Genomic DNA, 13,524 nt, shown 5'->3' on the forward strand with positions numbered 1-13,524 from the left:
GAGCCGGGTTTGGGGCCGGCCTGCCTCACCTTATAGACGTCCCCGTAGGTGCCACTGCCGACCCTCTGGACGAGCTCGTAGTCATGCTGCGGGTTCCGCCTTAGGATGTCCGCGGCAGGCCGCAGCGGGGCCTCCATCTTCGCCCAGCGCCCGGCCCCTGCAGGCTCAGCCCGCAGCGACCCGGTTCCCGCTAACAAGGACACACAGCGCCGCTTCCCAACATGGAGCCTCAGCCTGCAGCTCCGCCTGCACAAGGGACAAGTAAAGGCGAGTTGGCGCCGCGGGCTACGACCCCGAGCGGCCCAGCCCCCTTCCCTTCCGCCCCGCCGGGAGCCGCAGAGAAGCGGCCCAGAGACGGTCCCCGGCACCCCGCAGCTTCGTTCCAGCCGCAGCCCTTCCTCTCCTCCGCCGCTCTCGAACTGTCCGGCCCAGCCTCTCCGCCCTCCGGGGGCTGGGGACTACTCGGTACCTGAGAGGGGCGGCCCCGCTTTGTTGAGCGCGGAGCCCGAGACCTACTTCCTCGCCGGCGCCTGCGTCCTACGTCCCGGCGCCTGCGTCCTGCTTCCCAACGCCCGCCTGGAAGCCGCTCCAAGTCTTGCGCCGCCGTCTCCCGTTGCACCGCCCGTCCTCTCGCAGGCAACGGAGGCGCGTAGGGTCGTCGCTGCCGTCGCAGCACGTTCCTATCCGGGGCTGCGTCACCGGGAGACACGTTCCCGGTCAGCTTAGGTCAGCGTCCAGCGGCCCGCCCGAGTGCGCTGGCCGTGGGACCAGAGTGCCTCCCTGAGGCCTGGTCCCGGCACGACAGCCTCCCGGGCGCGCCCCTGACCGGCGCGTCTTTTAAGAGCCCAGGCTCTGCTTCCCACTCTCAGAGATAGGGACGCCCCTGGGCACTCGTTGGCCGACGGGCCTCCCCTAAACAGCCCCCAGATTCATCAGGTAAACAGTGACGGGTAGAGGGAGATGGGTGGGCATGAGAGTGATGGGAACGCAGCCCTCCCAGTTCACGGAAAAGGTACGTAGAGGGCACTGGGCCAGAAGTAACCTGGCAGTGGGGCGCTGGGAAGGAGGTGGGGAAGTGCCAGGTTAACTAAGTTGCGGCACACCCTACTGCACCTTCCTGTTTTGCAAACTCTTCCCAGCGGTACCAGTTTAAGGCTGGACTGCACACCTGAACAACCTGTCTTCTACGGAGTCTTCCCGAGACAGTTCTGAAAGCTTGAATTCCTAGGAAGTCTCAGTGGCCCTTATTCCTGTTGGACACAGGGCTCTCACCGCGGCTATTGCCCTTTGGTTAAAGCAGAAGTTCAGAAGCTAAAACAAAGGACCACCACAACCTGGTTCTGGCTCCACCACTTCTTCAGTATATAATCCGGGAGAAACCGTCGTATTTGGCAGTATCTCACTATCCTTGTCTGCAGCTTGAAAGGGATTAGTTTTGCACCTGACATCCGAGAAAGTGTTGCAGGGGTGTCCAACTTTTTGGCGTCTCTGATCCACACTGGAAGAAGAGGAGAGTTCTCTTGGGCCACACATTAAATACACAAACATGAAAACACAAAAAATGTTTTGAGTAAATTTACAACTTTGTGTTAGGCCGCATTCATAGCCATTCTGGGCTGCATGAGACCCCTGGGTGGCAGGTTGGACACCCCTGCTTTTTACAGAATTATGAAGAGGGTAATCAAATACAAGAGGTTTTAAAATACTTCACAATGCACAGAATGTCAAAGAGGAATTCAGGGAAATAATTTGGCTGGTATCTCACAAGCTGTTTTGCATTTTCAGTTCCAGTCTTGTTATGAAGGTAGAAACAAATTTGCCGGATTTATGTATACTGGCAAAGTTATTTCTAGAGCCCAGTAGAAGTTTTGAACAGAAAAGCCAGACAACACTCAGCCAACACATTTAGTAACTGAAAAATCACAAAGGAGCAAGTTCCAGACGTTGGCTTGTGGCTTGGAACATCCAATTCAATTCTGTTCCTGGGCAATATGCTCCCTGTTGATCATTGTGATCAATTGTGTAATGTAGGAATTAAATTCACACCTTCACAGGACAGGGTATATGTATTTTCTTGTGCTCCATACACAAAGGGCACTTATTTACGGAATATAAGTAAGCTCAGACTTACATGCTCTATGGACAAAGCCTATGTGTTTGCTGTATTGAAAAAATTGTTGAAGAACAGTTCCTTCTTTCAGAGCTTCTTGGCACTTGTTTTGGTGGGCACATACTTTTGGCTTCAATGACTCAAAATCTTCTCAAATGTTCTGTTAGTATCCTAGTACTTGTTAACTGTCATAGATTCTTTCTTTTTTCCTCCAGTGATCCTGTAAACATTGATCCTTTCTCTAGTCTGAAATTTATTAATTCTTACTTATTCATACCTGCCTTATTCCACAGAGAATCTGAGGCATTCTACAGAAAATACATACAATAACACAACACAAAAATAAGTAAATGAGGAAATGGGTATGATGTTAAAGGGAGGGGAAAATAAAATAGTGAAACAATGTAACAAATTAGCCAAAGCAGAGGATTTTACAGTGTTTTTGAGACCACAATCAAGAGGGGGCATATTTTCCCCCAATTCTAAGACTTTAAAAACTTTACCTCATAAGTCTTCATAAAGTGGAAACTTTGAATTCAGTTTGAAATAAGGATGGTGTCCTTCTAATAATCCTTCAAGCATGTCATTCTTGAAATACAACATTTGATATGAATTAAGCAAAAGAAAATTTGAGATCATAGATTTCAACAAGACCCTGGAAAGAGGATACTTTATGTTGCCAGTAATAGCAGATCCATATGCTTTAACCATTCACTCAGAGGTGGATAGCATGAAGAAAGTTGAGATTCTACATAGTAGTTAAAAAATGTGTCTGCTGTAATCATTATTTTGCTTGTACCACAACTGATGCAAAGAGGAAAGCATTTGCTTTATACTAACTCCAAAAGAATCTTAAGGATTTTTAAATACGTACTGGTTCAGTTTATTTTAATAAGATCAGTGAAGTCATAGCTAGTGGTTAAATATTACATGATTGTAAAGAAATTCAAATTCAATTTCCATAAAATAAACTACAGTGTGTAAATTTAATTTTATATCCTAAACTAAGTACCTACTTTCAAGGTTGACAGTTATAATTATAACATATTATTATATTATATTATATTATGCAATATAATAATATAATAAAATTATAATAAAAATTGTAGCTAACAGAAGAGTTTTTTTACAAACTACTCAATTTTATAATGACAGGGTATAGAATAAGAATAAATGTGGCTTGATAGCCCTTCATCCCAACCAAATTATCTTATTTTCTTAGTGTCTTCATAATATTCTGATATATAAATATATTCCAGCTTTTACTTTAAACTATATAACAGTCCATAATGGTTTGTCCTGTGCTTTACAGTGTTTTTCCCTTCTTTCAAAGTTTTTTAGTAAAATGCTTATTGTAATCTGTGGCCTATGGTTTCAACTTCAACCAAATCTGAATTTTTAAAAATTGGGGATATAAACATTTTCAGCTTCTATGTAGGTAAGGTTCACAATTTACTATGCAAGACATATGGCTAATTAAAACCCTCAAGTGTGGCAGAATGGAGCATAAGGACAATATTTTAGTCTATGGAACATTTAAACAATATAATCTGATGAATCTTCCAACATAAACTAGTTGCAAAGTGTAACTCAATGTGATTGAATTGGTTGTTCTATACGTTTGTTAAATATAAATCAGTTAAATGTTGGAAGACATCTGCCATGATTATGATTTGGATTTTCAAATAGTTAACCCATGATTTCTCTTACTAATTAGGGCCAGTTTTCTGTGTGGCAAAACCCACGTTCTTAAAGTACATATAGGAGAATTCTATTTTGTTGTGGACAGCAGTAGAATATACTGTATCTCATTCAGAATCAGTATCAGATCACTAGGATGGGAGTTTAAAAAAAAAGAATTGAGGAAGGCAGTACACATTCTTTAATCCAGCTTGAATTGCTCATCTGCTGTTAAAATGCTATTTGTATCACTCTGATCCCAACATGATGGTTTTAAGGTTTATATGAGACTTGATAGCAGTGTTCCTGTGTTCAACTCACAAATTGGTCCTGTCTACAAACACAATAACTAAGAAAAGATATATATTACAAAGAACTGTATGTTGTTCCTTATCAGTTTTCTCACATCATGAGTATAATGCTCAGAAAGGGTGCCTAAAGTTTGCTTACATCTCACATGGACTAGTATTCTGAGAAATGAATGCAGAAGAGGCCACAGTACCTGGCTGTGGCCCTATCCTACAGCTATACAACTGTTTCAGGATTCTAAGAAGGTCTTTTTTTTCCTTGCCCCTTTAGGGCAAGGATGATAATGTCTCCCCACTGTTGCTAGTTTCAGGGTGCTTCCCTATCCCTTGTTGGTCCCTTTAACCCTGTCCTCATTTTTATAAATAGTCCTTTCATTAGCCTGTCTTTCTGTGCTGCCTCTTTCTTGCCAGAATCCTGATTGCTAGAGGAATTGGAAGTAACCTTAGGAAAGAAACCCTTGCTTTCTGGGATGGTATTACTCACATATCTGATGATTACCTGTATAAAGTGTTTGTCATGGAAAATGGAACAATAGTATTTCATAGCATGGAGTGACATCATAATTACTCAAATAATTATCACTAGTGGCATGTGATGTAATGCTGCATGTAGAGCATAACATTGGAAGATCAATGTCTAGCACTTGGCCGCTTTGACAGTGATGATTACTAGAACTGGTATCATTTGCTCTGACTGCTTCTTTGAGAATACACATGAAAAAAGACAGAAAGCCTTCAATTCCAAACTGAAAGCAGGAGTAGAAAATCAGAATGCTTTTTTGACAACTTGGAAGAAACCTATACCTCTTACTGCTGCAGGCAGATATGGCAGAGGATCAAGCCCAGGGCCTAGTTGTAAAGGCTACAGAGTTGCAATGTCAGTTAAGTGTGAGACCTAGATCTGTTATGTGAAGGTAAGAGCACTAGTAGAGAAGAACTGGTACCCAAATGGGGGCATTTGGGCCAATATGAATGAGGCTGAGAACTTTGAATAAGAGTTAGACTTCAGCACAGCCCTGATGGAGGACAAGACCTGTTCTTGAAGGAGAGAGCTTATGCACTGAAAGAATTACAAGATTTTGCCAAATACTTACCTAAAGTTCAGATTCAATTTGTTGACTTGACCAACTGGTAATCCTAAATTGGTTACTTGAAGCTAGTAGTCTATATGCTAAGATGCCAGAACTTTCCTGTCATAGTATAGAGGAAGAAATTATAGATTCACAGAGATGGAAATGTTGGACTTCCTCTAGTATGTGTATCCTATTAAGTTATCCATTCCATCCCTAGGAAGACCCATAAAATCTACTTTTATCAATGCATTGGGTAAAGAGCCACAGATATCACTGAAAAATTATCTCATGGCTGTTCTTAGTTGGCTAGAGATGATGATGGAGATGGTATAATGAAATTGGGATCCATGATTCAGTCGGAATATTGAGATCCCAGAGAAGGCCAGGTGGGGGATTCTTAACTGTCAAAGACATGTTCAGCACGATTATCATGATAACCTTCAGGAGGAAGGAATGAAATCAGGGTGTTTGACTACAAGGATTTTTGGTGATGGTCTATGGTCACCAAGTCTCTAGGAATGAATAAAACCAGCAGCCTACTTAAGTGCTACTTGACATACTAAGCAGAAAAATTCTAGGTCTGATGAGTGTAAATGTAACTGAAATCACTGTAATAGAGATTCAAGACCTAAATTCTTAACACCTAGTTCCTAGACTAAAGTCAGTTTACAAACCGGAGTCCCTTATTTGAGAAAGAGAGGCCAGATTCCACTGAGGAAGGATTCCACAGTATATAGCCAGGTATAAACAGTGAATCTCTTCTCAGACAATGCCAGATGTACTTGTGACCTTTTACTGGGTCATTGTGAACTGAGGAATGGGGAATTCTCATATCTTCTAGAGATTAATAAATACTGGCCCTGAGTATTAATCCCTGCAATCTCAAAATACCAGCAAAATCCCAGTGATCAGAGTTGAGACTTAAGAAAGTCAAGTGTAGTCTTGATTCAGGTCTGTTTTATAGTGGATGCAGTGGGTCTGATGAACTATGTGGGGTTATCTTTCCAGTCCCAAAATGTATGTGGAATAGCTATATTGAGTAGCAGAATCCCTGCTTTAAGTTTACATAGAGTTAGGTCTATTATGATTAGAAGGGCCATGTGAAAAACCTCAGCTAATTTATGCTCCCCTGTGCCAAAGTAGAAATTAAAATTAAACTTTACCAGTGGGAATTTTAGAAACATGCCCATGGAATTATCTAATCTTACTTCAAACCCATCACTTAGAAGCAACTAATTTTAGCTCTGACCAGGTAGCTCAGTTGGTTAGAGCATTATCCCAATAAACCAAGGTTGTGGGTTTGATGACCAGTCAAGGCACATGTAAGAATCAACCAATGAATACATAAGTAAGTGGAACAACAAGTCCATGTGTCTGCTTCTCTTCTTTTAGAATGGATGTGAGGTGGGACCCCCTCCAAAAAATGGAATTTATTAATTAAAAATTGTGTATTTATTCTTGCATGTTTAAACTTCAGCCACCTTCAAAGCACTCTGCATTTGATGCAATATACCTATCAAGACTTTTTTTCCAGTGCTCAAAAACGGTTTTGAACTCATCGATTTTTATGCCTTTTAGTGCTTCTGCCTTTTTTGTTTCACCTCTTCCACATTGGCAAAACATTTCCCTCTGAGGATTTTTTTCATCCTGGAAAAGAGAAAAAAAAAAGTTGCTCCGGACAAAATCAGGTGAATAGGGAGGGTGGGGCACAGGGGTCATGCTGTTTTTGATCAAAACTGATGAACACTCAGCTTGGTAGGGGCAGGTACGCTGAGTGCACTCGTAAACCACCCATCCTGAAATGGATGAACAAGTTTAAAGAATCTTCAAAAAAATTCACTGAAGCTGAACACAGCCTCCTATAACAACACCAGCTGGTGCAGATGGGTTCCTAGAACACTCACCTAGCAGGGGAAGCCTGTACCACAAGGGACCCACCCTCCAGAAGATAATTATGGGATATATATAGATATAGATATAGATATAAAATATATGAGTAAATTCTGTATTTTTTACTAGATGTCTACTATTCCATTGTGGAGATGTATTATAGTGTACCACTTTTCTATATATGGACATATAGGCTGTTGCTAGTATTTTGCAATTACAAAAAAATGCTACAGTTAATAACTCTTATAGAATCATTGTTTTGGAGAATCTACTGTACTCTTTTACTGGTATTCACCTGAAAGAGATTATCAGTCTGGAATGTGAACTGGAAATTTTAGCAAAGAAACACAAGAAGAACAGATCCCACTTCTTTTTGTATTATGAATTTGGTTTGTAGATTCAGTGTTGAGATAATTCCTATCTTCCTATGTTGTTTCATTAGTTGGTAATGCAATTCTGATGAACACATTTTGCTTTAAAACTATAATTTAAACTTGGTTTATGGAGTTCACAGTTCTGATGTCACTAGAACCATTAACTGAAATATGGAATGCATAAAATTTGGCAATAATAGGTAAGACAGTTTGTTTTTTGACTTGTTGATTTTGCAGTGTCAGCAAAACCAAGTGACAATGACTGCAGGCAGCTATAAATTCAGCTCTGTTACTACCATTCTCAAGAGAGTTTAACACTAGAAGTACAGGTTTGGGAGTCATCAGGTCCTGTATGAAGACACCACAGTAAATTATATTGCAAGAACATAGAGTGAGGAGTTGCTGATGACTAGGAATAAACAGAAAGTAAGGGCCTGGTGATTAAGAGGCTAGCAGCAGTCAGTCTCCTAGGCAGAACTGATCTGTGGAATGTGGGCAACAACCAAATACAAGAGAAAACTGTGTAAGAAGGTGAGGAAGGGGATGATGGTATCTTGAGGGTCAAGTAGCACAAAGGGACAGTGTTTCTAGGATACTAAAAACTAAATTTGTAGGCAGAGAGGAAAGAAATCAGTGAAAAGGGAGAGATTGAAAATATTTTTTAAGGGTATTTATCACTTTTTGCTTTCTCTTTAAAATTGTCTGCAACCTTTTGTGGCTGCCAAGGCTTACCCAGACTATGTAGTATGAATTTACTTCAAATATTTGCCGATATAAATCCAGATTTTATCTCTACAAATGTAGTGGGACATTTCGCCCACTAGACATTTAGTTACAGATTATGATGAATCTTCAGTTTTCATTTATCTTGATCTTCATGATCTAATTTTGCTAGCTCAATTTTAAAAGATAGGCCTCTTTGGTAGACAGGTGCAAAATGCACAATACTTATACTCTGGTTTCTCTTCAGATAGTATAAATCTTTCACCTTTTACAAAATGCACAATACTCTCTTAACCAAATAATGTTGGTTTTAAAATTGGGTGGGTGGGTGGGGGGGAAATGGTGCCCGGTAAATAAATGCAGATCAACTTAACTTCTTTAGCTATATAAATATTGCCAGCATGTTTGTACTAATATGTAACTGTTGTAGGAAAACAGGTATTTGAACAACCAGTATAATGCAGTATGTGGTTTATATATTTCTGTGACTAGATAATGCTGTTAAATTTTTGAGCGTGTGTGAGAGAGGGTGTTGTTTATTTGTGTATGTGTTTCCCGTTGAAAATATTGCGGTGCATGTCTGTCACTGTCTTCACGCTCTGGGGGTGGGCTGAAGTAGGGAGGGTGTGACGCTGGTATTTGTGTGAACTCCAGCTTTTGATGCTGAGCTTGGTTCATCCGTTTTCTCCTCCCTTTTCCTCCCCACTCCTTCCCTCCAGCGCCACAGCAACATCCTCAGAGTCTGAGCGAACTGCGCTCAGCGCGGGCACACAGTCTCCCACTGCCAGCAACCTGCGGCCTGGGAGAAGAGCGAGCGTGGTGACAGTGCCTCACTGCCACGAGTCCCTGGACCACCATGGCCAAGAACCGCAGGGACAGAAACAGTTGGGGTGAGTAATACATGGTGACTTCTACAGCCTGAACGGTACTGGCCCTCTACTTTCTGCTTCTGAAGAAGAGGAGGGCCAAGGACTGCTGGGCACCAGCATCCAGGGTGGGAGACAGCCAGGGCCGAGCTGCTCCCTGTCGGGCCGGAGGAACCATGGCAGAGCGGTACCCACGTAACCAAATGGTGCTGTGGGCGAGGGCTGCAGCTTCACGCAGGCTTCTCCCTGCTTCTTCCCGACTCCCCTAGCCCACCTCTTCCTAGCATTTGGACAGCACCCACGGCGAACCTCTGGGGACTGGCTGGTTCCGCTTTAGCTCTAGGTTGGCAGGAAGGCGATGAGGACGGGCAGGGGCCTGTTGTTACTCGGAAGAGAGGGGCAGGGCATTGGGGATCTTCAATCCCCTACTTCATGGGGAGCTGCGAGCTCTTGTGCCCCGCCAGACGCGCTCCGGTGGTGGGTGGTGCTGGAACAATGAAGCGGAGTGAGCCGGGCCCAGTGAGAGCGTTGCAGACCAGAGCAACCCAGGAGAAGGGATGCCTGCTTGGGGGTGCCCCAGTGCTGCAGTACTCATTTTAATTTAGGGGTTGCTTGGAGAATTTGGGGCAAAGGGAAGAAAAGTTGTGATTTCCAGCCTTCTACCCCACCCCAACCTGGTACCCCATTCAGAGTGGCATTGTTCTTTGATTTTACCTTTTGGAGATATTGGGCTCATGATTCAGCACCAGGCCGAGGGGAGGGGGAAGGAGAGGCTAGGCCCAGTGGGTTCATGCTGTGAGTGGGTGGGCGGTGCTCACGCAGGCGGAGAGAGCGCGCAATGATGCAGGAGAAATCTGGGCCCCGCCCACTCTGCTGCTCCAGACTTGGTTTAGGATGCTTAGTGTGGGCCGATTGGGCGTCTTTCTCTGCCTTGGACTCCCGATTTTTTAGCCACAGTACTAAACTCGCTACCACATAAGAAGCTAAAGTCTTTTAGAGCATTTTATTATCTGAACCAGAGCAGATCTCCGGCCACTGTGGCTTGGTGGGTATAGAAATATGTTGTTCATTAGCCTTGAGTTATTATTATTTGGAAAGTTTACTCCCACTAGGTGTTGGGAGCTCCTTGATTCTCTTCCATGTTTCACTGAGATCTATAACTGTCCATAAGACTAACAGGTATAAATTTTAATTTTAATTGATTATTTTGGTGTACTTTTGTCAAAAGGCCATATTTCTCCTTGCTTAGATTGATCACAGGACCAACTTAACTCCCAGGAGAAAAGGTTTACATTTGAAAGATTATCCAAGATGTGGGATGTAGTAGGAAGGTCTGTCTTTAGTTATCTGAATTTAGAAGAAAGTGGTTCCATTTTACTGAAATCACCAAACCCCCACTTTAGTAGGCGTGACTATTGCAATAACACTGTTTTCTTTGCTTCTTCTGAAATATGGGTAAGCTTTTTCAGGGTGTCTCCTTTCTATGCCTCTTCTTGGCTTCTAGAATAAGAATTTCTTGAATACTCACAGTTAAGTTGTGTATGTTCAAATCAGTTTTGGTCTTGAACTTTGTCCACTGTTGACTCTACTCTGTTTGGAGACAGGCATGTGAAAATTTATGCTGAGGGTTAAAATTGTTCTCCTTGATGAAGCTTTGGATCATTATTCTTCAGTATTTCCTTTGGTTACAGATCTTTGTTTAGTGGAGGATCTCTCTTTCTTTCTTTCTCTCTCTCTCATGTGGTTCTCCAATGGGATTTGCATAAAAATCACATTGGAAACTTATTAGAAATGCAGATTCCCATGTCTTCCAGCCAAAACTTTTGAATCAATAGGTCTGAAATGGGGTCTGGGACTTTTAATTAGCATCTTAAGTGATTGAGAAGCAGGTGGTCTTTGGATGTTACTTTCAGAAACACTATCATTATTTATATTTGATAGAAACATAATTCAGACAGTTTACCCAGAAGACACCAAGAGAGTTTCAACTCAAGTGATGAATTAGGAAAAGAAATACCAGAGTCACTATATGTTCACTGGAAATGTTCACAGAAAGTAATAGTGGAATTGTGGAGTCTTACCTTGATGCTCCATGAAAACGCTTTATTATTTTTCTTTGGTGTAAAGTACATATGACATAAATGACTTAGAAAATGTAACATATGGAATAGGAAGTAGGGTTTTTTGCCAGAGTGTTAGCAATGTCTATCTCGATTGCATTTTATTATTGGTACCTAGTAGAATCTCTAACAAATAGTAGACATTTATTAATACCAATAATAGCTACTATCATTGAGATAAGCACTGTAATCCTTATTTTACATATTAAAAGTTAAATAATAGAACCAAGATTCCAATTCTGGCAGTTAGACTTCAGATTCTTTCATCTTTACCACTATGCTATACTGCCTCTTTATTGGGTAGAGAATATCTTCTCCATTAAATAGAACTACAGTTTTCAAGGCACATTCACATGCATTACTACATTTGATCTGTAGTCTCTTAAGTTGGTAGGACACGTTTCCTGTTGTGAAAATGAAAAAACTGAATCTCCTATTAGTTAAATAATTTGGCAAAAGTAACACATTTGGTAAATTGGAGAACTAAGATTAGAACCTAGGAATGTCTTCTAATTTATTTTCTATAACATGATGCTGTGGAATGTTTTATAAGATAATGGGGCATAGTGTGAGGGGAATAGAGAGAACAAGCCCTTGTAGAAGCCAGAGGTCTCTGATGAGAAACAAGTCAGGTGATAGCTACAAAAGACTGACCTTATCATCTACCTATATGAATATTTCCTAGACAAGTTAGAAAGCCAACTGCTGAGGACAAAGGTAGACTATTCAGAATTGTAATATATAGTGATTTCCAAGGAATGGCAGGAGAGATATTTGAAAATCTATACAGGAAACCTAAGATTTAGATAAGGGTTCCCTATAGGACCATATAACTGGTATTACTATTACTTGAGTGGTCAGAGACCTGGTAGGTTCTACAAGGACCATGGAAGCTAGAAAGCAGAAAAGCGTCTCTGCTCACACCCAGAACTGGGGGTGATATTCGAGGATCATACCCAGAGGTACAATTGGGAAGCAGGTTTGTGAGTAGGACTGAGAATCTTATCACCTGTATTTAAATCTACACTGAACTAGAAGTTTGAATAAATTTAAGCTTTTAAAAATTAATTCCTCAAAGATAGACATTATCCTTATTTTAATATATAGGGAATCTGAGACTCAGAGAGCATGAATAACTTGCTATAGGTTCCATAATTTTTATGTTATAGATCTAAGATAGAAATTTAAAGTTGTTTGTTTCCCTAGTTCATGTGATGAAGACAAGGAACTAAAACAGTATGCCAAAAGGTGCCACAGTAAGCCTATCTAGGCTTGAGCTGGTATAAGAAATCAAGGCTCTATAAATTTGATCACCTTGGACTAGAAAAGAAGGCAAAGAGTGTGCTAGTGTGAAAAGTAAACGGAACAGATGAATATCAGGAGGCAGTAAGTAGCCCAGTAAGCACTGTTTTAATGTTGGGCTTAGAGCTTAAGTACTACTAGAAACAAAACAGAAGTTCATCCTTTTTTTTATTTGTTCTAGTTAATTACAGTTGCTTAAAAATTTGCGATACCACATAGGAATTTGAGTTTTCCACAACAAACTGTCAGTGCAATATTGCTTTAGAAAAGCAACTGTTGGATAATTGCTTTAGAAAAGCAATGTTGCACTAAAATGTCAGCTTTTTCTGCCCTTAAAGAAAAGCTATCTTAACTTTACAGTAAGTATAGTAAATATTTATTTGTTGAAAATCAATTTTTAGATTTGTTTTTTGAGGAAAGATTAAGAACAATTTTTCTAGTTTTATTGAGAAATAATGAACATCACTGTATATGTTTAAGTTGTGTAATATGATGGTTTAACTTACATATATTGTGAAATGATTACCATATCCATCATCTTATATAGATACAATAACAAGAAAAATATTTCTTCTTGTGCTTAGAACCCTTAGGATCTACTCTCTTAACTTTGTTGTACATACTTGTATATCATATAACAGTGCTAAATATAGTCATCATATTGTACATTACATCCCTAGTGCTTACTTATCTTATAATTAGAAGTTTGTACCTTTTGACTACCTTCCTCCAATACCCCCTTCCTCCAACCCCTCACCTCTGGTTACCATAAATCTGATCTCTTTCTCTAGAAATTTGGTGGTTTTGTTGGTTAGTTGGCTGGTTGGTTGGTGAGATTCTGTGCATACGATCATACAGTATTTGTCTTTCTCTGTCTGGCTTATTTCACCTAGCATAATGCCTCCAAGGTCCATCCTTATTATCCCAAATAGTAGGATTTCCTTGTTTTCTATGGCTGAATAATATACATATATACAAATCACAACTACTTTATCCGTTCATCCATCAGTGGCTACTTCGGTTATTTCGTGTCTCAGCTATAGTAAGAAATGGTGCTGTGAACATGGGGATGCAGATA

General features: G+C 40.9%; 2 protein-coding genes across 4 annotated transcripts in view; one reads left to right on the forward strand and one right to left on the reverse strand.

Moving 5' to 3' along the window:
* The window catches only part of MAP4K5 (mitogen-activated protein kinase kinase kinase kinase 5), a 98,796-nt gene extending 98,624 nt beyond the window's left edge, over positions 1 to 172 (reverse strand). The window contains 1 exon segment of the mRNA XM_028508068.2: positions 30 to 172. Within this exon segment, the coding sequence (XP_028363869.1) occupies positions 30 to 137 (108 nt within the window). The 5' untranslated portion in view covers positions 138 to 172.
* A 554-nt stretch (positions 173 to 726) lies between these two features.
* ATL1 (atlastin GTPase 1) overlaps positions 727 to 13,524 on the forward strand; it is a 63,760-nt gene continuing 50,962 nt past the window's right edge. Inside the window, exons 1-2 of one of the 3 annotated variants that reach the window (XM_036009875.1) lie at positions 727 to 936; positions 8,878 to 9,048. In XM_036009875.1, the coding sequence (XP_035865768.1) occupies positions 9,015 to 9,048 (34 nt within the window). In that variant the 5' untranslated portion in view covers positions 727 to 936; positions 8,878 to 9,014. Of the gene's footprint in view, positions 937 to 8,722; positions 9,049 to 13,524 lie in introns of those variants that run through there. The other 2 variants (XM_036009880.1, XM_028508069.2) reach the window with 2 other exon arrangements.

Source organism: Phyllostomus discolor, chromosome 1 (genome assembly GCF_004126475.2).
Source record: "Phyllostomus discolor isolate MPI-MPIP mPhyDis1 chromosome 1, mPhyDis1.pri.v3, whole genome shotgun sequence".
Lineage (NCBI taxonomy): Eukaryota > Metazoa > Chordata > Mammalia > Chiroptera > Phyllostomidae > Phyllostomus > Phyllostomus discolor.